This window comes from Rhamphochromis sp. 'chilingali' (genome assembly GCF_963969265.1).
Source record: "Rhamphochromis sp. 'chilingali' genome assembly, chromosome: 20".
In the NCBI taxonomy this organism is placed as follows: Eukaryota; Metazoa; Chordata; class Actinopteri; order Cichliformes; family Cichlidae; genus Rhamphochromis; species Rhamphochromis sp. 'chilingali'.
The window spans coordinates 21,194,641-21,216,437 of NC_137947.1; the positions used below are offsets into that span (position 1 = coordinate 21,194,641).

A 21,797-nucleotide genomic window follows, 5' to 3' on the forward strand; every position below is an offset into this window, starting at 1 on the left:
GTTTAAACATTATTGTAGACCTATTTAACGTCCTGCAGTGAGACCAAAAAAAATCATTTTAATTTGCACAAACAGGCAAAAAAATTAGGACCACTCACAGATATATATGTATAATGTAAGCTCAGGTAAACACTCATAGTTCATATTGGTGGATGCAGGAGAAGTATGTAGATGTAAAGGCCTGCCCCAGCTTGTCAGGAACCAAATCACCATGATTAGATCTCTGAAATGGAAAGGCTTTCAAGGTGCCCATGGTCAGCACTGGGAATGCATACAACTTGCAGGATCTGTTGCCTTCTGGTCACATATTAAAAGGCACCGTCAGAGATCACACATCCAGCAGGGCAGACACAGAGGACCAACAGGTCACAGTGTTTTGGCTGACTGGTGTATCATTAGATACTCGTTTACTTTAAACTGAGATCTTTGATAAAACAGTTTCTTCCCTAAGTTATTCAATCCATGGTAATCATTTGTTTTATTATATAAAAACCTGAACTCCTATTTAAAATGAAGAAATAGCGAATGTCACAGAAGGTATATATCAGATCTATTTTGTGAATGCCAAGAAAAAAAAACCCATGTAAATAGTTTCAGGGGGAAAGCAATGAAATTACTGTACCTGCTGAACAGTGGCATTTCCTCCATTGAGAATAGCAATGCCTAACTTCAGTGTAGGGGCAATCATGGAGCCTATGGCACCTGAAATTAATCAAAAGAAAAGAAAAAGCATGGTACTGACTCCAAAGAATAACACTGCATGATGCACATTTGAAGAAAGGAGTGAAACACACTAAGCATCTACTCTCTTCACGTCAGTCTCAAGAAAATGAGCACTAAATCAATCAGAAAGAAAAAGATTACTTTCTCAGTTCCCTGCATGTGGGAATCTTTGCCGAGTATTCAGCTAACACAAATACTCTGACTTACTGCTGGCACATCTAAAGCAACAACATAATAAATTAGAAAGCAAAAGATTAATCTTAATATTTAAATTTCTATGATTTTAATATATTTTTCTATTACATTAAAATATTTTCTAATATTTGAATGTCTTTCCTACCTTTGCTGGCGCTGATAGTTTGCAGGACCATCTCAGAAGCTCCACGACAATGTAACCTGGCTTGCTGGTACAGCAACTTCTGTTTCTCCATCTCCTTCTCCTGAGGCAATGAAAAGATAATTCATGTCTTTATACACCATTTTATCAAATTGAATTTAACATAATGTTGACTATTAATAATCTATAACACTGTTCACAATAGAAATTGTAAAAACTAACTGTTAGGATGCCTGGGTCGTCGACCCAGGGTTTTTGAGTTTACGATATTATTTATACTGTCTAGTTTTTGGTTTCTTTAAGTTCTGTCTTATGGCTTAGGTCTCTGTCTTCTTTAGTTGCTCTGTCTCTCCTATCACCTGCATCCCCTTGTCTAGTTCGCGTCTATGTGTATCCTAAGTTCCTATATCCCCGTGTTCAGTCAGTGTTTGTGTCTGCCCTGTTCCCACGTCTCTGTTCCCTTTGTAGTGCCTGCATATGAGTCTGTGTCTTTGTTCAGTCTGTGTTATGTGTTTCCTGTTTTACTTTGAAAGTCCATGTCTGATGTTAATGTGTCTGGTTTTGCTTCCCCTTGTCTCGTTAGGCCTGATTTGCCCCAGCTGTGTTTCCCTCCTGTTACCCATTCCCTGATTGCTCCCTCTGTGTATTTAAGCCCTGTGTTTCTGTGTCCGTGTCGCGATCTACCGTTTATTTTGCTGTGTGTTTTGTCAATCCGCCGGTGTTAGTTTATTTTTGACCTTTTTCCCCAGTTATGTTATGTTTGAGTTCAGCATTAAAGCTGTTTTGGTTTAAGTTCTGTCTCCGGAGTCTGCACCTTGGGTCCTATTCCTGTCTGCACACAGCCACACCTAACACTAACAAGTTAAGCCTCTAACAAAAATTCTAAGCAAGGAATATTAAACACAAGTCGCTTACTTCAAAGCTTTCCACCTCCTGCTCTTTCTCTTCGCCCTCTCTGCTACAACTCTTGAAAAGCAAACACATAAAGCAGGGTGGTGATGTGAAAAGATGTAGAAAATACAAGTAAGTGGATACAAAAGAAACACCTAGTTCATAAATTCACAGCACCTTGCTTTGATATGTGTTGCATGCGCTATTCACCAAAAAACAAAAGAATGAAAGTAATTAAAAGCCACATTGTGCATTTTGTTTCTCTCTAATTTATTGCTATAATTTTAGGAGCTGGCGAATGTTGTTCAAGAAGAAAATTCAAAATACTATGATAGTACAATGTCATATATGTAACGTTACAGGCAGTTACACTGCATGCTTTTGTAAAGGACTTCAAGACATGAACAGAGATTTGGACACTACTAATGAGTGTTCTATTACCTTGGCCATAATAGCAGCGTAGGGCTTATAGAGACTGTCAATTCCATCCTTACTGTGAACAAAGGAAACAAATGAGACATGATTAGTGTGTATCAAAGTATGCACAAGTTCAAGTTCATTCAAAACCCCTTACACTGTTGAAGGCACTACTACCTTTAAACACCTTATGCGGACACAGTTAATGCCCAAGTCTACCCAGTGGCATTGAACATGTTTATTGACCTTAACAGACAACACCTGGATACTAACTAATCTGATTAAATCTCTGCAGTGACTTTACAAATGGGAATGCTCCTCCACCAAGGTTTTTTGCAAAGACATGATGCCAAAGTGTTCATTTATGTTCATGTTATGAGTTTCTGCAGGAATATCAGAAATATATCTTAATTGTACTGGTGGATAAGATCACACATTAAGAAAAAGAGCATTTATGACATTATAGGAATACTTATTTCAGTTACTTTTCAACAAGAATTTTAACCACTGCTTGCAACAAGAAAGGTTTTTTCCCCCCATTCACAACATCTGTGGCAAAAAATATATGCTTTGAATATTCCACTGAAACTGCAGCTTAAAATGTATTGATGTAAAAGATACACATTATTTGCAACATCAAGCAGAACGCATTTATGCAAAAATTAAAGCCCTGGAAAAAGCAGAAACATATTCCACATTCCAAGCTTTCAGAGATCAGTGGCCACAGATGTTGGACAAAAATATCATGCTTCTGGTCAATTCAATGTTGGCTTTCTGGCTGATGAGTTTGACTAATAATAGTTGTGCTGACTGGAAATGTTATTGCAAGTGATTCTTTTATGATAAGCACACACACCTGCTTTCTGTCAGGGCGCTTCGACTGAAGAGTGTAATGAGTTGTAGGAGAGGATCGATTGGTTTGGCACCTTCCTTCACATCCTTTTCTTCCCCTCTTCCACCTACATACAGTTCCATTACTCCCCTCTTCTGCAAGCCAGAAATAAAAGAATAAAGGAACTAACATCTCTTAATCTCACAGCCTGGCTGTGCACAGCAGACTGAGGTTTACACCTGGCTGCTTTGTTATTTATTTGGAAATTCTACTAAAAAGACATGAAAGCAAAAGGTCTTAATGGATTACATTTTTTTTTAATAAAACAAATGTTTAAAGTGATAATAAGATGGCAACACAATAATGAGTGCACAATGTCACATCCCACCTACTTTTTATGCCAGAAAGTGGGCAGTTTAGTGAGTGTAAAAATATTGTACAATAGTATTAGTGTTTAATTTCGATTCAGTACAACAGTGTAGGTGGGATTTTTGTGCAGCCTGAAATTCCTCACAGTCTTAAGCTGATTTTGAGCAAAAAATGTTTGTTTTACACGATACGTGTTTTGTTGGCAAAACAGAAGGTACTGTACTAACATCATATGCCAAGAAGAATATATCTAATTATATGCACACGAAAAGTTCAGTTTTTAGAGGCACTGAACCCCATAACAATCTCTGTTTGAGCATCCCCCAGACCCATTGCTAGCAGATTGTCAGAGCTACTCACAGTTTGCATGTAAGATCCCGACCCGTCTGCAAACGCTCGCCAACTAATAACCAAGTGGTAGTGAAACTTCAAAGTACAAAATGCTGCCACTGCAACCAAAACCTTCTAGCAGCTGTGCAGCACCATATACCTGTTTAATAACAGTTCAAACTAGCCACTGCTTGCAACCTGAGGAAATCATATATCAACCAGCTGGAGAACCCATATTTTTCCTTAGCAAATGCTGGCAACAAGGTGTCATCGACCAGTCTGTTGGCCTATCTGACTGGTGCCTTAGGCAATCTGCAGTAAAACTTCATGTAAGAATAGTTCATCAAAATCAATTTAGAGCCACATTTCACTTAATTAAAAACAATAAATCTGTGTTGAATCAATTCATGTCTCATCTGGTACCCTTTAAGAACATAGGCCTGTTACACAATCTTCCTCTACATTATTTTAAACTTTTACTAATGCCAGCAGGGCCACCTTCTCCACTCACAGCTAAATTCTCCACAAGTGTCTCTTCAAAGCTGTGCTCCTCAGCAGATATCCAGGATTTATTGTAGGCTTGAAGAAACAGGTTAACAGCTCGATGCCTAGAGACGAAAATTAAAAGGATGACAAAAAGAGAAGACTTATCTTTTTGAAGTAGAAGGAAGGAAACACAGGAAAAAAAATCTAAAGATATTTCTTCTCTGGTAACATAAGTGACAAACCCACAATCACAAGATCGGCCTGCCTTAAATCATACACTGCTTTATTAATGTTTTTCAAACTGGGACTGACGTAGAGAGCAAAAGAGAGAAATTCTATAACCAAAAACAAATTTCAATATATTTTTTCATCTCCCAATGGAGCACAAGCTGTTCACACAGTTGTCAGATAGTGAGACTCAAACCACAGAAATCCAGAGCAACAATCCAGGAAGCTGGTAACTTTGTTACTGTTGTGGCACTCTTATTGTCAAAGGGCTAGAAGTGGATTGTGATAACCTGGTAGCCAACTATCAAATGAGTGGGCGTGCTACTACATTGCAGTCTCACACTTTATAAATTATATAAAAACACCACATGAGCAGGTGATAGTACTCAGTGGTCAAGCTGTCAGTATCATCTGTGGACTGTTAAGCTAAGCAACAAAGTAAGCATTTTCTGCAGTGAGGAGGCTCTTGGGGAAAAGTGAGAATAGGTTTAAAATGACAGTGTCTGTCCTACAGGTATTTGAGAAGATTTGGTCAGCCTTCAGTCAATTGTGGCTTGTGTAATGGAATATGAGCTTCTATACAAAGGAGGATACCCTGTAGAAAACCTAAAAGAGGACTATAAACCTATAAAAAATAAATATAAATTTTATATATATATATATATATATATATATATATATATATATATATATAACTTTAAACACCCAGCACGCCCCTGCGGGCGGTTTATCCTTCAAGCTCGGGTCCTCTACCAGAGGCCTGGGAGCTTGAGGGTCCTGCGCAGTATCTTAGCTGTTCCCAGGACTGCGCTCTTCTGGACAGAGATCTCCGATGTTGTTCCCGGGATCTGCTGGAGCCACTCGCCTAGCTTGGGAGTCACCGCACCTAGTGCTCCGATTACCACGGGGACCACCGTTACCTTCACCCTCCACATCCTCTCGAGCTCTTCTCTGAGCCCTTGGTATTTCTCCAGCTTCTCGTGTTCCTTCTTCCTGATATTGCTGTCATTCGGAACCGCTACATCGATCACTACGGCCGTCTTCTTCTGTTTGTCTACCACCACTATGTCCGGTTGGTTAGCCACCACCATTTTGTCCGTCTGTATCTGGAAGTCCCACAGGATCTTAGCTCGGTCATTCTCCACCACCCTTGGGGGCATCTCCCATTTTGACCTCGGGACTTCTAGGTTATACTCGGCACAGATGTTCCTGTACACTATGCCAGCCACTTGGTTATGGCGTTCCATGTATGCCTTGCCTGCTAGCATCTTGCACCCTGCTGTTATGTGCTGGATTGTCTCTGGGGCATCTTTACACAGCCTGCACCTGGGGTCTTGCCTGGTGTGATAGACCCCAGCCTCTATGGATCTTGTACTCAGAGCTTGTTCTTGTGCTGCCATGATTAGTGCCTCTGTGCTGTCTTTCAGTCCAGCTTTGTCCAGCCACTGGTAGGATTTCTGGATATCAGCCACCTCCTCTATCTGCCGGTGGTACATACCGTGCAGGGGCCTGTCCTTCCATGATGGTTCCTCGTCTCCCTCCTCTTTCTTGGGTTTCTGCTGCCTGAGGTATTCACTGAGCACTCGGTCAGTTGGGGCCATCTTCCCAATGTATTCTTGGATGTTCCTTGTCTCATCCTGGACTGTGGTGCTGACACTCACCAGTCCCCGGCCCCCTTCCTTCCGCTTAGCGTACAGCCTCAGGGTGCTGGACTTGGGGTGAAACCCTCCATGCATGGTCAGGAGCTTTCTTGTCTTTATGTCAGTGGCTTCTATCTCCTCCTTTGGCCAGCCTATTACCCCAGCAGGGTACCTGATCACGGGCAGGGCGTATGTGTTGATGGCCCGGATCTTGTTCTTACCATTCAGCTGACTCCTCAGGACTTGCCTGACCCTCTGCAGGTACTTGGTGGTTGCAGCCTTTCTAGCGGCCTCTTCATGGTTCCCATTTGCCTGCGGGATCCCCAGGTACTTGTAACTGTCCTCTATGTCTGCAATGTTGCCTTCTGGTAGTTCAATCCCCTCAGTTCTGACTACCTTCCCTCTCTTTGTTACCATCCGACTACACTTCTCCAGTCCGAACGACATTCCAATGTCATTGCTGTATAGCCTGGTAGTGTGGATCAGTGAATCGATGTCTCGTTCACTCTTGGCATACAGCTTGATGTCATCCATGTACAGGAGGTGGCTGACAACTGCTCCGTTCCGTAGTCGGTATCCGTAGCCAGTCTTGTTAATGATCTCACTGAGGGGGTTCAGGCCTATGCAGAACAGCAGTGGGGACAGAGCATCTCCTTGGTAGATCCCGCACTTGATGGTAACTTGTGCTATGGGCTTGGAGTTGGCCTCTAGTGTTGTACGCCACATCCCCATTGAGTTCCTGATGAAGGCTCTTAGGGTCCCATTGATCTTGTACAATTCTAGGCATTCCAGTATCCAGCTGTGGGGCATTGAGTCATAGGCCTTCTTGTAATCAATCCAGGCAGTGCACAGGTTGGTCAGTCTGGTCTTGCAGTCTCGGCTGATTGTTCTGTCTACCAGTAGCTGGTGTTTTGCACCTCTGGTATTCTTGCCAATTCCTTTCTGTGTCCCGCTCATGTATTGACCCATGTGCCTGTTCATCTTAGCCGATATGATGCCTGACAGGAGCTTCCATGTAGTACTGAGGCAGGTTATTGGTCGGTAGTTGGAGGGGACCGGTCCCTTCTTGGGGTCCTTGGGGATCAGGACCGTCCGGCCTTCAGTTAGCCATTCCGGGTGTCTCTCGTTAACTAGCAGCTGGTTCATTTGTGCTGCCAGACGCTCGTGGAGTGCAGTCAGCTTCTTCAGCCAGTAGGCGTGAACCATGTCGGGCCCTGGTGCTGTCCAACTCTTCATACTGGAGACCCTTTCTTGGATATCTGCCACTGTGATGGTTACTGGACCCTGTTCAGGGAGGTCGCTGTGGTCTGCCCTCAGATCCACTAGCCACTGAGCATTGCCGTTATGGGTTGCATCCTTCTCCCATATGCTCTTCCAGTATTGCTCCGTCTCCAGCCTTGGTGGTGCTGTTCTCTTATTGTTCCCTTGCCACTGAGAGTACACCTTTGCTGGTTCTGTGGAGAACAGCTGGTTTATTCTCCTGCCTTCTATCTCTCTGGTGTACCTCCTCAAGCGGCTGGCCAAGGCTGTGAGTCTTTGCTTGGCAGTTTCCAAGGCCTCAGGTATGGACAGCTTGCTGTATTTCTTAGGCACCTTATTTGTCGCACCTTTCTGCAACTCTGTTAGTTGGCTAACCTCCCTCCGTGCTACTTTGATCTTGCCCTCTAGCCTCCTTCTCCATGGAGGGTACTGCCCCTTGTGGCTGTTCAACTTGTAACCAAGCATCTCACTGATCACTGCTGCCGTATTGTAGATCAGCTTGTTAGTGTCGGTAATTGTGGTTGTAGGTATTGCCCGTAGTGCTGCATTAACATCATCTAGCAGACCTTCTGAGGGTACTTCACGTAATCTTGGTAACCGGCTACGGGGGATCCAGGTTTCAAGCTTGGCCATGATCCTATTTTTCAGGTCAGTTCCTCTCGCACTCAACGATCCTTCTCCTATCGCACTTGGGGCTATGTACCCAATCTCGGGTGGGGGTGATGATATCTCCCCCCTGACCTGGCGTCCTGACTCCTCCTTGCCGTAGCATTTGTGTTGTACCTCGTCAATCTCTAGCTGTGAGAGCAGTCCCTTCTTTCGAATGTTGGAACACTGAGCTACTAGTTGTTTCGCCGTCATTGTTGATGTTGGGTATCGAAGAATCCATAGGTCCCTCATCCTATTCATGTAGCCCCTTCCGCCGGGGTTACTTGCGTAGTAGCATTCCAACAACGCCCTGTTTTCGTCCCTTGCCCACCGATGCCTTCTTGTTCCAGTAGCCCACTTTTCGTCAGGGTGCCCTGGTTCCTCAACACCTGACGCGGACCTTGTTGATCCGGGCGACGTCCGAGCCGGCATGCCTTCATATTTATCTGTCTCGCTCATGTCTGCGGTAGGCTTGCTTAGCATAGGGGGTCTAGCCTTAGGACCCTTACTGGATACAGACGCCCCAGGCAGGAATCGAACTTGCGATCCTCTGTTCCAAAGGCGTGTAGTTTAACCACTACGCTATCCAGCTATCCATATATATATATATATATATATATATATATATATATATATATTTTACTAGGATGGGTGCTTAGCTTTTTGTCATTTGCCTAACCAATATGGCAGCTGATATACTTACTAAAGCAAAGCCAAGTATTTAGATAATCTTTTTTTATTATTATTATTATTTACCTGGGTAGGTTATAGAGTGGAGTCATTCTCAGGCAGGCCACCACTGCACGTTTCCTCTGTTTTGATAAAACTGTGTGTCTGGCAGGTTTTTTGTTTCTCAGTGGGTGTTCCACCTGAACACAAAACCATGGTGCACATGAACCTGGTGACCAGTACTAAGTACAAAGGACTATGCAATAGTAACTATTGTATAGGCTTAAATGGTTTAATTCAAACATTAAAAGACATATAAATAAATGAAATCAACAAAACAATCAACAGGTCACAAAATACTAAAATTAAAGTTTGTCTTGCAGAGAGACAACACCTGTATAATTTTGTGACTGCATCTCACAGTTGTGACATCATGGGATTGAAAAAAAATCTGCTGAGCAGGATATATAAACAGATGTCTCCAAGACCACTTATTGTCATGATACACAAATACATACAGAGGTATATATCAAATAAAATACTTCCAAGACACCAAACATAACTGAATCTCTGTCACGCCGCAATCACGCAGTTAAGAATGAAAACATCTCAGCAAACGTTTCAATAACCTCATCATGGACATTAACACACTGTCGGGTAGAGTTGCATCTTCAACACTGCCCAGACATCAATGTGAGACTTTCTACTAAAAGAGAGGTTTTGTTCAAGAATTAGTTTCTTCTATTCCCTTTCTATAAAACAAAAAAAGCTTTTAAGTTCTCCACTTTTACTGAATTAACTATTCACATATAAAGATGAGGATTCCTGAGTCTGTCATCTTAATATGGTGTACAGGGAGAACGTAATTATGGTAAGTTCCCCATTCCACAAATGAAATAGACGTTAGATATACAACACCATAGACAGCTTAAAAGTGTTGGTTTTGTTTGTTTTTTGTGCGTTTCTTTGTTTTTTTTAAAAAACAGGATAAGGTAATATTAGTCTGTGTACAGTGGTCCCTCGCTATAACGCGGTTCAGTTTTTGCGGATTTCTTTTTGTGCAATTTTGCATGCTGTTATATTTTGTTTTGACAGTGCATTGTGTTCTGCGTCCTGATTGGCTGTAGACCATTGTCAATCAATCTCGCGCCGTGTCTCCTGTACAGTACAGATTGCGTTCAGCTTGTCAAATTTACATTAAGGAAAGGACGGAGCCTTTACTCAGTGTCTTAATCAGCAACTTTTTCTATAGCATGGAAAAGCTCACCTGGTCAAGATAATAAAGGACTCGAGCTATTTCCATAATCCTGTCAACAGTCTTTTCTGCACCACTGATGGTCCCGGGTTGGTGTGAGAGCTCTGTAAGAATCTTCTGTCTTAAACTGTCTGATCCCTATAAAAAAAAAAAAAAAGAAAAAAAAAAGAAGATTAGCTCATTCATTTGTTTTGTTCCAAGGTGCTGGTAGTTATAACAGTTGTTGAACTTGTATATACTGACTAATAATAAAGACTCTGTATTCACAAATCATTATAAAAAAGAAAAAAGGATTTCAAAGACCGCTGGGAAAAACATTTACTCGAATTTCTGCTCTAAAAGTTGTTTATAATGACAAAGCAGAATTTTCCCATCACTAACTTATGAGTGAACACATTTATCAGTGATTTATGAATACAGAAATGCTGCATGCATATTTAGTACAGTGTGGCGAGTATGTCACATTCACGTCTCTGGTGAACAATGAGCCACTGCCTGAGATTAATAAAAAGACAGCTTTGGATTTTACAGGCTATGGAAGCATTCTCTGATTTAATTTCCCAGACACTTGTTGCACAAATTAAAAGTTACTCTGTACTCAAGCATATCGGTGAATATGATGAATTTCTTCAGAAAGTAGAAAAGATACGCTTGTAATTTGCAGTCTAAGGGCAGTCCAAAACACAAATTCATACAACTAATACATACTTCACTGACTAGGCATAACATTATGACCACCTGCCCAATATTGTGTTGGTCCCGCTTTTGCTGCTAAAACATCCCTGACTCGTCAAGGCATGGACTCTACCTCTGAACGTGTCCTGTGGTATTTGGCTCCAACATGTTAACAACAGATCCTTTAAGTCCAGTACGTTATGATGCGGGACCTTCATGGGTCAGACTTGTTGGTCCAACACATCACACAGACGGTCGATTGGACTGAGATCTGGGGAACTTGGAGGCCAAGTCAACACTTTAAACTCATTCCTGAACCAGTTTTTGTTTTTTTGGGAGGGTGCATTATCATGCTGAAAGAGGCCACAGCCATCAGCTAATACTGTTTCTGTGAACGAGTGTGTATAGTCTGCAACACGTCAAAGTAACAGCCACATGGATTGCAGAAGGTTCCTCAGCAGAACCTTGCCCAAGCAACGCACTGCCTCAGCCAACTCGCTCTTTCTACAACAGTGGATCCTGGTGCCAGGTGTTCCCCAAGTAAGTGACGCAGATGCACCCTGCCATTACCTTTCAGCGGTGGACAGGGGTGACCTTGGACACCCTGACTGGTCAGCAGCTATGCAGCCCCATATACAAGTTACAATTCACTGTGTATTCTGACATCTTTCCATCAGAACCAGCATTACATTTTACAGCACTTGTGCTTGTCTGTTGGATTGGACCACATGTGCCTTGATTCCACATGTGCATCAATAAGCCTTGTCCGCCCATGGCTGGTTCACCACTTTACCTTCCTCGGACCATTCTTGATAGACACTGACCACTGCAGACCGGAAACACCCCACAAAAGCTGCAGTTTCGGAGATGCTCATACTTAGTGATCTAACCATCACAATTCACTCCTTGTCAAACCTGCTCAAAGCCTTACACTTTCCCATTTTTCCTGCTTCTAACACAACTTTGAGAACAAAATAATATAGCCCACCCACAAACAGGTGCCATGATGAAGAGATAATCAGTGTTATTCACTTCACCTGTCAGTGGTGACAGTGTTATGCCTGATTGGTGTATATCTGCTTATTGTTTTGTCTTGTCATCTGTCTAAAGCTTACTTCTGTTGGCCTGCTCATTCAGTGTTGGGAAGGTTACTTTTAAAATGTATTCCACTATAGATAACAGAATACATGGACCAAAATGTATTTTATATTCTGTTAAGTTACTCAATGAGAGTAACGTATTCTGAATACTTTGGAATATTTAATATATTGTCATGGTTTTTATAACTACATGAATGTACTATTGCTGTGTGATTTATTACTATTACTGAAGGCTACTTGCCATACCAATACCAACTAGATTTTTAAATCTAAATATAAAATGAGTAACAGTATGGTGGACATTAGGTAAGACTGCACTTTTTGCAGCGATCTCATATAGAAAACTATTTCTGTATCAGTAGTCCATCCGTCCATCCATCCATCCATTCACTTCCGTTAATCCTTTTCAGGGTCACGGGGGGCGCTGGAGCCTATCCCAGCTGTCTTAGGGTGAGAGGCAGGGTACACCCTGGACAGGTCGCCAGTCTGTTGCAGGGCTAACACATAGACAGAGACAACCATTTGCACTCACATTCACTCCCGCATTCACACCTATGGGCAATGTAGTGTTTCCAATTAACATATCCCCAATGGGAACAGTGTATCAGTAATATGTTTTCTTTTTGTCTGTTAATAATCATGTGGAACTGCACACGATTATTTGCAGCTATCAGGTTGTTAACGCCATCCATCAAGTCTAAAAACAGCATGTTAATGCGTGGAGATCCTGAAGGCTGCTGCTGGCACTGCTGGCTCTGTGTCCATTGTGTAAGTGACGCCACCAATATTAACACGGCGCTTACATTAGAGCCTCTTATCACGTGTTTTTTTGGGTTTCCAGCAATCAGAATCAGAAAAGCTGTTTTAATCCCAGATGGAAATTGAGTTAAAAAAAAATAAATTAAAGTATGGGTCATACTCGAACCCGGGCCGGCTCATCAGGACTACATGCGGCATCCGGCAGTACATGTATTCTGTTACTCTCCAACGCTGCATACATTCGAGCCTTTTCAAATTTTGTACCCAAAGATAGTTATCTAAGATTATGGTGCTTAGTCAAATAAATTAAAGAAACCACCCACCTGATTCTGAAGATGCACAACACAATTGAAAATATGGTCTTGGATCTCATTCTCAGCGGTCTTCTGTGGAAAGCATGTAATTGCCCACATTAAGTATACTAAACAGTGTCAAATGTGCACAAGCACGTAATGAAGGATGTGAAAGGTGGAGGATTTTAGCATGGTCCACATTTCCAACTTACCTGAGAGAAGGCATTCTTAGCCAAGATGATGAGACTGTGATCGCTTGGAAAACAAACCCTGAGTCCCACAGGGGTCAGCCTCTTCATTAAAGCCACAATGAGAGAGGTGTTGATGGAATAACAACCCCTCTTCCTCCTCATCTTCCTCTTCTCATTGTCAAGCTGAGTATTGGGATATGAAAACAGGATTTTTTTCTTTACACTTAGTGGCAGCTGCAATTCTTCTGTGATTTCTACATATATTTTGTAAAGAGATGTACATCAGCACACATGTAATGGATGAGGTCAAATTGTAAATATGACCAACCTTGAATGTTTTGTCATTATTGGTCAAGAAAGACAAGTTGTTGATTTCATTTTGAACAACATAATTCTGTTCCTCCCATTTGAAATTCTGTTGCAGAGAACATAAGCGAAGACACGTGACAGTTAATGGACAAAATATTCACTGAGACGGCATTGGCATGAGAAAAACAAATAAATAAAAACACTGTGTATCATTCTCACATGGGATTTGGCCCAGAATATAAAGACCTCTGCCACCATGCTGAACAGCTGCTCAGCCTCAGGGTTCAGGTCTTTCAGCCACCTGGCTCTGAGATAAATTTGACAAAACACATTCACAACACAGAATTTGTAAAGCAAAAGCATATGCCTGAAATAATAACTAACATAACCTCGCAGTATCATCTTCTCAGTTTTTTGCAGTTAAAAATCAACGACTGGCTGTTGAATTCTTAACAACATTTGTTCTTTACCGTCTTTACAAAATAACAATGTGGTTCAAAAGGGAACTTCAGGGGCCATGAAATAATTAAAGTGGAGCTCAAGTCGATACAAAAAATAGCAAAATAAGTTTCACCTTTCATTGAGTCTATAAATACTTTACATTACTTCTGTTACTTCTAACTTTAGAAAAATAAGTATCCGCTCCTCCACATACAAGCACCTTCGAGTGTCTTACCGATGAGAATCCACAAATGGGATGAGGAGGGGAAAGAAGGCGTAGAGGTCTTGGACCAGCATAGCGAACTTTTCTTGTATCTGCAACTCCGCATCAGAGGTATCCCCGCCTTCTGCTTTCATCTGCTCCTCCTCTACCAACACACATTCTGTCCTCTTTCTCAGCTTCTCCATTAGTGGCAGGAAGTGGCTCTTTAACAGCTCAGGATGGGCTTTACATATGACTGGCTGAGAAAAAACTAAGAGATATAAATGACAGATGTTGGAAAATATGCATTACTGACTAATATGAAATAAGTATATCTAAACAACAAGCCACTATTGTCCACTACACAAGTACCTGCCAGCTGTTTCATCCAGTCACCCTGGCTAGCACCCACATGATTGTGGATGATACACAGGATGTTGCCAAGTAGGTCACTAGCATGCTTAGGAACGACAGAGGTACACACTGGCCTTTCTGGCTGGCCCTCAGGACCCAAATTCCACCAGTGGGAAATGTAACTGCACAGCATGGGCAAAGTAACCTCTGCAACATGGATGTAGTGGGCCTGGTGAGCTCCAGCACCTGCCAGCTCCTCCACTTCCCTCAGCGCCTGTCCCAGAGAAGGTAGGAGGGGACACATGTCCTCCACCTGATCTGGCAATCCCTGGTCTAACAAAGATGGAAGGTTTTTAAGGTTCCCAAGAGACAGCGAATAACAATATAACAGGGTATGAAATGTGCCTGCGTAATACCTTTTATCTGAGTAGCAGTCATCATGTTGTAGATGGAGTAAGGGTTGTTTTGGTTTAGATCGGGCTCCAGGAAACACACGGGTAAAGCTCCTGTCAAGGCTGCCAGACAAGCACCTGCTGCTGACCTATGCCTGTATAGAATGAGTTGTGCATATCAGGATATAGGCATGGGTGAATAATCGACTAATTTTAAAGTACGATATAATATTACAAATCGGGATTGCTAACATAAGTTTGCTTGAAAGCTGCTTTCTATGCATCTCAGGTTTAAACATCCTCTTCTATCTGGTAGCCTTTAACATTTATAACACCCTGAATACCCTGATGTTGTACCAACACTGTGTGGTTAATATAATAAATAACTTCAATCATGAGATATAGGTACATTACACAAAAATTATTTAAGATATCATCTTGGAGACATCTGAAATCAAGCATTACCCCTCCATGTAGATGCTGCTACTGATTCCAAGAGCGTAGAGGCTGTTTAAGATCCTGTAGCAGGATACCTGTATACCACCAGCTGAAAAAACAAGGTGATGCATAAGTTTTCTTTCACAAACAACCACTGAACCCACAGTTTCGAAAGCATTCAGTCACTGAGAGGTGGATTAGCTGCATGCTTGCTGATTCAGGTAATGAATGATTCGTGAAAGGTCGGGATATTATTGGGAGAGACAGTATGCTCCTGCTGCTTTGTGGCCATGACCGAGGCACTGAATGAGAGCTGGTTTCAAGCTGAAGGGAGGGTGTACCCAAGTGATTTCAGGGGTGTGGAAACCAGCTGTGCATCCAACACCTGAAAACGTATGTGTGTTTCTCGTCATGCTGAGATGATAACTAAATGTATCTTAACAAGTGACATCTGCATGTTTCTGCATGCATTTTAGGATGTAAATGAAATAATACAATAACATGGCATTCCTACTTAACCACTATAATGGTAGTTCTTACCCAGGAGATCTACTCCATGGTTCTGGTTTCCAAGATGAAGGAAGAGAGAAGTGAGTGTAGGGAGAAGGATGGAGGTTGTGTAGTTGAGAACCTTGGCTACTCCTCTTGCCAGCTGACTCCTACTCTGAGGCAGCGAAACTAAGCTCTCAGAAAGAGTTTCCACAGTCATCTCTAAATCAGACGCCGCTGCCTTAAAAAAGGAATGCAGAGATGTCTGAATAGACTCTGGTGCTGACTTCATTAAAGTCCTATAATGAAAAAGTGGGAAAATAAATTATTTGAGTTGAAAAATATTCTACATTATTTTGTTATAGTATTGATATCCACTGAAGGTTTCCTACTGTGACACTTCTGGCTGGGAGTTAAATGGACTAAATCAGTTATCTATCAGCTAATCTATCCCTCAGACAAGTCTGAATGGCATCAACCTCTGCTGAGCCACAGCACTACTGTGCTTGCTTCACAGGCATTGTCCTCAGGGAGCAAAAGTGATATCAACCACAATTAGATAGCATCAATGCATCAGTGGCTCAATTACATCAGTCATCTCATCCTTAGACATGGTGGTGCAACGCTGATGTCACTGCAGGCAGAGCGAGAAGATCGATTTTGGCAGAGTGTGAAAGTGCCATCCAGTTACCTGGCATCAAGAGCCTGAGCCAAAACGTGGAGGGAGCTTGCAACTGACGAGGCTTCTCTTCCTGAAAAAACACATGCACACATTATATGTGAATTATGAGGATTAAAGCACAGATTAACACTTAATAAACAAATAAATGTTATGATGTCCACACTATCCTTACCAAAGACTGAGATCCTGTGTCTTACAAGCGCTGCAAGCTTACAAAAGAGGCTACATGTAAACAGAAAACACAAGGAAAGTAATGAGAGAAGATGAATTGAAAATCGCAGGACACAAAATAAAAAGACAGAATATATTGAAGCTTTTTTCTGAAAAAATTCAAATATTTCTTTAAATAAATAAAAATGCACAAAATAGCTGAGAAATGATCAGATAAGAGTATAAAAAACAAGAACGCAAACTTTGTTTTGTACCATGCAATCATCTCCTTTTCCTTTCTCGAGGCATGGCTTCTATTATCACTCGAGGAAGTAGACAGGAAATATAGACGGTGGCTTTTAACATACTGTTCCAAAAGAGGAAGGATAACCTGTTGAACAGAGAAAAGGTCAATAATCATTTCATAAACCAACATCTATAACTAACAAACCCCTTAAATATCCTCTAAACAGTATGTGCTTGATGAGATCACATGCACGGTTTGCCTGTTTGGTCCTCTGCTCATGAAACCACACAGTGACAAAACTTAATAGAAAACTTTCTGTGGCTGCACAGTTACATCAAATATGTGTCTCTACTCTTGTTCAACACTAGATAAGTAAACATCCATGTGATCGGCCTAAAAGTCTGAACACCCTGTAATCATTACTAGAAGTTTCTTTAAAAAGAAGGAAAGAAAGCTTCCAGGGACTGAGCAAAGCCTTGTGCCTTTTTAACATGACTTTAATGACAGGCAGAGAAAGTATGATGAACTGGCAATTCACAGACAGATGAACAGCCAAACAGACACAGACTTGAGTGGCTGTGTGAGAGTGGGCTGTGTGGGAGGTGAAAGAAGCAGAGATGTGAGGCATGGCTGCTCACAGTCTTGGCTGACAAGGTCTGACTCTGGAGGTCCCATTGATGAAAAACGAACTCTTTTCATTTACTACCTCCTTAGAGCCAGAGCAGTGTAGGAAGCCTTAATCAATGTCCTGATGGCAATTGACACGCCCACGTAGATTTCCAAAATGGTTAAATAAATTACACAGCCCAAAGGGTTTTACTTAAAGGGGTTGCCTAAGGCAACCATCAAACAAAACTAATTAGATGGCATAAATGAAATAAGAAAAAAAAAAGTTAATGAGATGAAATAAAATAGCACTGGCAGAATTAGATTGGAAGGGGGTTAAATCAATGTCAGAGATTTTATCAGATGCTAGACTTTGACTGTGTTTAAATATGCAGATTGGTTGATGCAAACCTTGTGAAAAAAAATGACTGGTTGCTCGTGTGGAGCCCTCTCTCCCTTAGACATCTGTCCTCTGGCTTGCATCACCTCTGAAGAAAAAAAAGACAAAATGAAAAATGAAAGGTAAAACTGTCAAGATAATACAGATAAGTTTAAAAAAAAGTGTTTCTATGTCACCTTCATGTAAGAAAGATAGGTTCACATACCCAAACTAGGCTGAACTATTCTGTGGTGGCTTGGTTTTCATAAGTACCTTTTTTCAACTTAAATAGCAGGAAACTAACTAGGCATATAATTCTTTTCTTTCTCAATTTTTTGCCAGATTTTTCAAGTAACCTATATTTGAAAACAGCATAATTAAACCAGAAATCCTGTTTTTGGTGTGCCACCCCTATGAAAAAATCCTGGAGGCAACTCTGTATGTGAGGGCATAAAAAGAGTGGACCAAAACTGCTCCACAATGACACGAGAGACTGATAAAGTCATACCAGAAACGATGGCTTCCCGTTATTGTTGCCAAAAGTGGTTTGACAAGCTATTAAGTTATGAGGTGTAGTTATTTTTCACAGGACAGCATATAGTGCTGTGAAAACTTCTCTTTAACATGTCGGTATATTGCAAAAATCTTTTGTTTTTTTTTATCTTCTTTTTAATATACAACATTATCTTACCAAGCTTTAAAAGGTTCTCTTGGGCCTCCTCAGTGTGAGACAGGAGCCGCTGAAGCAGCGTGTATGCAAAGCAGTTGGCTATGGCTGGAAAGTCCATTTCCACTGACTTCCGATCTCTTTAGAACAAGAAATCAGATATGAGTTATGAAACACCACTACTAAAAGCAAGACTGAACTTTAATCATAAATACTTAATAATACAGAATTCTTTTATTTCAAGATTTTTATTTCAAAGATGCAAATGTTGCAGCAGGATGACAAAGAGGTAATACATTTATCTTACACATCGAGTTATTTCTGGTTGTGACCTGTACTGGAAATTATTACAAAGAAAAAGGGCTGTGGACTGACTGCTACAGTGCCTCTAATCAACGGTGAGGGAGAAATGCCACTGTGACATGAAAATGGAGCACCTCATTCACACTGAATTGCATCGCCCTAGTGTAATCATAAGCGTATTCTGTACTCACCTCCACACAGTGTAGCCATTGAGCTGAAGGAACTTGAGGACATCCTGAGCTCTTTCTCTGAATTTAGCCTTCTCTTTGGCACTCAAGGTATCATAAGGTACAAGCAGCGAATGGCTACCTCCTCCTGAGAATAGATATGAGTGAAATGCATAGCACTTTTATTAGCTGTTCAGCTCTTCCTAAAATGAAGGGGGATGAGATAAGAGTAAGAGAAAAGAGAGGAGATTAACTAGATATTATCAACACTTAATGCCACCTTTACTCTCAAGTTCTAATTTCTTCATCTTAGCACAGGCATTGTGGTAGTTTTCAGCCAGCTGTTCAGCCATGGCCTGAAGATGAGATAAGAAAGAAGAAAATTAACATAACTGAATAATATGTCAACTGCCAGTTCTAATATCTAATCTTTAACTTACACATTGGTCCCATGATAAGGTGATGCAGCTCATGTCCACAGGTTTGGGGCTGAAGGTTGATGCGCCTTCAAATGACAGCTAGGACAAAAAAACGTCTTATTAATGGAATAAAAAGTTATTTGTAAGCAACGCTGCTTTAACAAGAACAAGCAGAACATGAGCACATATACCTGTCCAGACTGAGAGACCCTGCGTGTACATGGATGCATGCTAAAAGCATCTCCTTCTTTGGTCCTTTCTATGTTCCAGCCAAAGGCAAGCATAGTCTTTATTGTCTCTTTGATGGCCCAGCGGTACGCCTCCTTCTCCTGGAAAATCAGAAATATAGAAAAGGTTTAATGCAAAACTAAAAAAAGCAGGTATCAAGGGACAGCAGACTATTTAAATAGCTCAAGAACTTGTAACAGCCTGTCAATAAGTGCATATAGCCAGCCTACAAGTACCAGGCAGTGGTCCTAAAAGATGTCCAAATGGTACTGCACATAGCTGTCAAGGTTAAAAATCAGATCAAATATGCTTGAAAGTAAATGTTTAGTAGACTTGAAGATCACACTGTTCTGAAAAAATATTAACACTTTTAATGTGATTTATATACAGTACTGTATATGTAAATGAGATTTCTCATAAGATTATGACTCACTGTGTGTTGCACAATTTTAGCATTTTACAGTATGTACTAGGGTTGTGCCAGCAGACGATGATGTCATGGATTGAGGATGGTTTAAATTTAACGGCGACGGCTTATCCGTTTTATTTATTGTCCACACTGATGTATTAAAATAATATTTTCATTAATATGAGATTTTTAATAAATTTGATTATTTAAAGACTTAATTTTGCACCTCCACATATGATTGACATGTGCAGCACAAACATGTCTGGGCATGCATGGGCGTTCGCACACATGGCTGGACTTCTGTGTGCTGCGCTCCACGCAGGAGTGCAGCCGAGCTACCATATTTGATCAGAGGATATTTTTGACTGTTGAACTGTTTTCTTTACATTAGAACATCACATGACTGTATTTGCAAAGACAGTCATTTATCTCGTCTCCTTAACTATTTGTTCCATCAGGCACATTGCCAGTGAAAAACTCCACTGTGCACCGAGGGCCGGAGGTGAAGAGCATAGGAGCACGAGGTGAGGTATGTTAAGTTAAAAAAATTAAAGAGACAGTAAATGTTATGCCTTAATAATTCTAAAGGTGTTCAGCTGATATCCTGCCACTTATGTTCAATAATTACAGCTGGCTAAATCAGTTGTTCAAACATGTCTTCATGCTGGAAGTGAGGAATAAATTGTAGTCTCCTCTACATCAGGTAAGGGGGGGTAACACTATGTTTGGACTGTGAAGAAAATCACTCATCACTACTTGACATTTGGTATGTATGCAATTGTCTCTGTACATCTAGGATATCACCACTTTCATTCCTGAAGAACACTTGAAGAACATCCACACATGCCATAAAAACTGACTACTTCATCTGTACCTTTTCAGCAAGAGCCCTGTACGGCTTGAGGCGAGGGTGAACTTTGGTGTTCTCACATAGGTGCTCTCCATGAACCCAGCCACTGACAAACTGGCAGAGAAAACACACAGATTTACTAAACAAAAAACGAAGAATAAATCAGGGACTCAGTATAGAGAGATGTTTTGACAAGGCAGAGAAAAATATGTACAAAGGTATTCTTATGATGACAGTCAGTCCAGACCAGGATATGATACCTTTTCCAGTGACCACTTTTCATGAGTATGCTCGGCATACTTGTTCACAACAAACTCCAGCCTCTCTGGCACTGACACACTAATGCAGAGACAGAAAAAATACATTATTAAGCCTTGATTAAAACTGCACATTAATCTCTGCGAATCATACTGTTTATATTCACAGAATACAACACTTGGTCTGCTAAATTACAGGTTACACTTCTGATTAGGCAGGTCATTTTCACACGATTCTCTTTTCAGTCATTCAAAAATATCCTTGGGGTATCTTACTTGGATGTATCTACAGGCTGGGGGTCAAAGTGTCCGTCTGTATCGATGGAGGTTATTTTCTCAATGTGCGACAAGCAGTTTTGTTCCATATGATCAGGAGGCAGGGCCATGGCCACTGCAGAGAGGCACTGCACACACGGACTCAATAACTGAAGTATCTGGGGCTTTAAAGTAGATAAAAAACAAAACAAATTAGACAAGAAGACAAGCTATCAAAAAGAGTAAAAACAAAGATGCTGTGTGACATGCTCCTCACGCAGCATGTCACCTTATACTAGCGTCTTCCTTATTATTTTCATTGCCATTTAGGGGAACACTACATCAGGAGATCAGGTTATGGGAGGACAGCGAAGAACTAATTTTATATGAACTGCAATAATCGTGTTAACCAAAAACCCACCTATATATTTCAGAGCCTGTATTTAACAC

General features: G+C 41.2%; 1 protein-coding gene across 3 annotated transcripts in view; it reads right to left on the reverse strand.

Moving 5' to 3' along the window:
• The window catches only part of ryr2b (ryanodine receptor 2b (cardiac)), an 86,060-nt gene that overhangs the window by 21,966 nt on the left and 42,297 nt on the right, over positions 1-21,797 (reverse strand). For 2 of the 3 annotated variants that reach the window (XM_080868747.1, XM_080868748.1), the window contains exons 53-81: positions 21,369-21,532; positions 21,096-21,174; positions 20,860-20,949; positions 19,540-19,677; positions 19,370-19,447; positions 19,210-19,285; positions 18,954-19,077; positions 18,484-18,599; positions 17,825-17,901; positions 16,836-16,951; positions 16,583-16,632; positions 16,420-16,480; positions 15,780-16,027; positions 15,267-15,348; positions 14,826-14,956; positions 14,428-14,742; positions 14,089-14,326; positions 13,632-13,719; positions 13,432-13,518; positions 13,125-13,286; positions 12,943-13,005; positions 10,098-10,223; positions 8,918-9,030; positions 4,411-4,507; positions 3,225-3,355; positions 2,393-2,444; positions 1,976-2,026; positions 1,064-1,163; positions 623-702 (exon numbers count right to left, since the gene is read on the reverse strand). In XM_080868747.1, coding sequence (XP_080724873.1) covers positions 623-702; positions 1,064-1,163; positions 1,976-2,026; positions 2,393-2,444; positions 3,225-3,355; positions 4,411-4,507; positions 8,918-9,030; positions 10,098-10,223; positions 12,943-13,005; positions 13,125-13,286; positions 13,432-13,518; positions 13,632-13,719; positions 14,089-14,326; positions 14,428-14,742; positions 14,826-14,956; positions 15,267-15,348; positions 15,780-16,027; positions 16,420-16,480; positions 16,583-16,632; positions 16,836-16,951; positions 17,825-17,901; positions 18,484-18,599; positions 18,954-19,077; positions 19,210-19,285; positions 19,370-19,447; positions 19,540-19,677; positions 20,860-20,949; positions 21,096-21,174; positions 21,369-21,532 — 3,333 coding nt within the window. The remainder of the gene's footprint in view (positions 1-622; positions 703-1,063; positions 1,164-1,975; positions 2,027-2,392; positions 2,445-3,224; positions 3,356-4,410; positions 4,508-8,917; positions 9,031-10,097; positions 10,224-12,942; positions 13,006-13,124; positions 13,287-13,431; positions 13,519-13,631; positions 13,720-14,088; positions 14,327-14,427; positions 14,743-14,825; positions 14,957-15,266; positions 15,349-15,779; positions 16,028-16,419; positions 16,481-16,582; positions 16,633-16,835; positions 16,952-17,824; positions 17,902-18,483; positions 18,600-18,953; positions 19,078-19,209; positions 19,286-19,369; positions 19,448-19,539; positions 19,678-20,859; positions 20,950-21,095; positions 21,175-21,368; positions 21,533-21,797) is intronic. The other variant, XM_080868749.1, reaches the window with a different exon arrangement.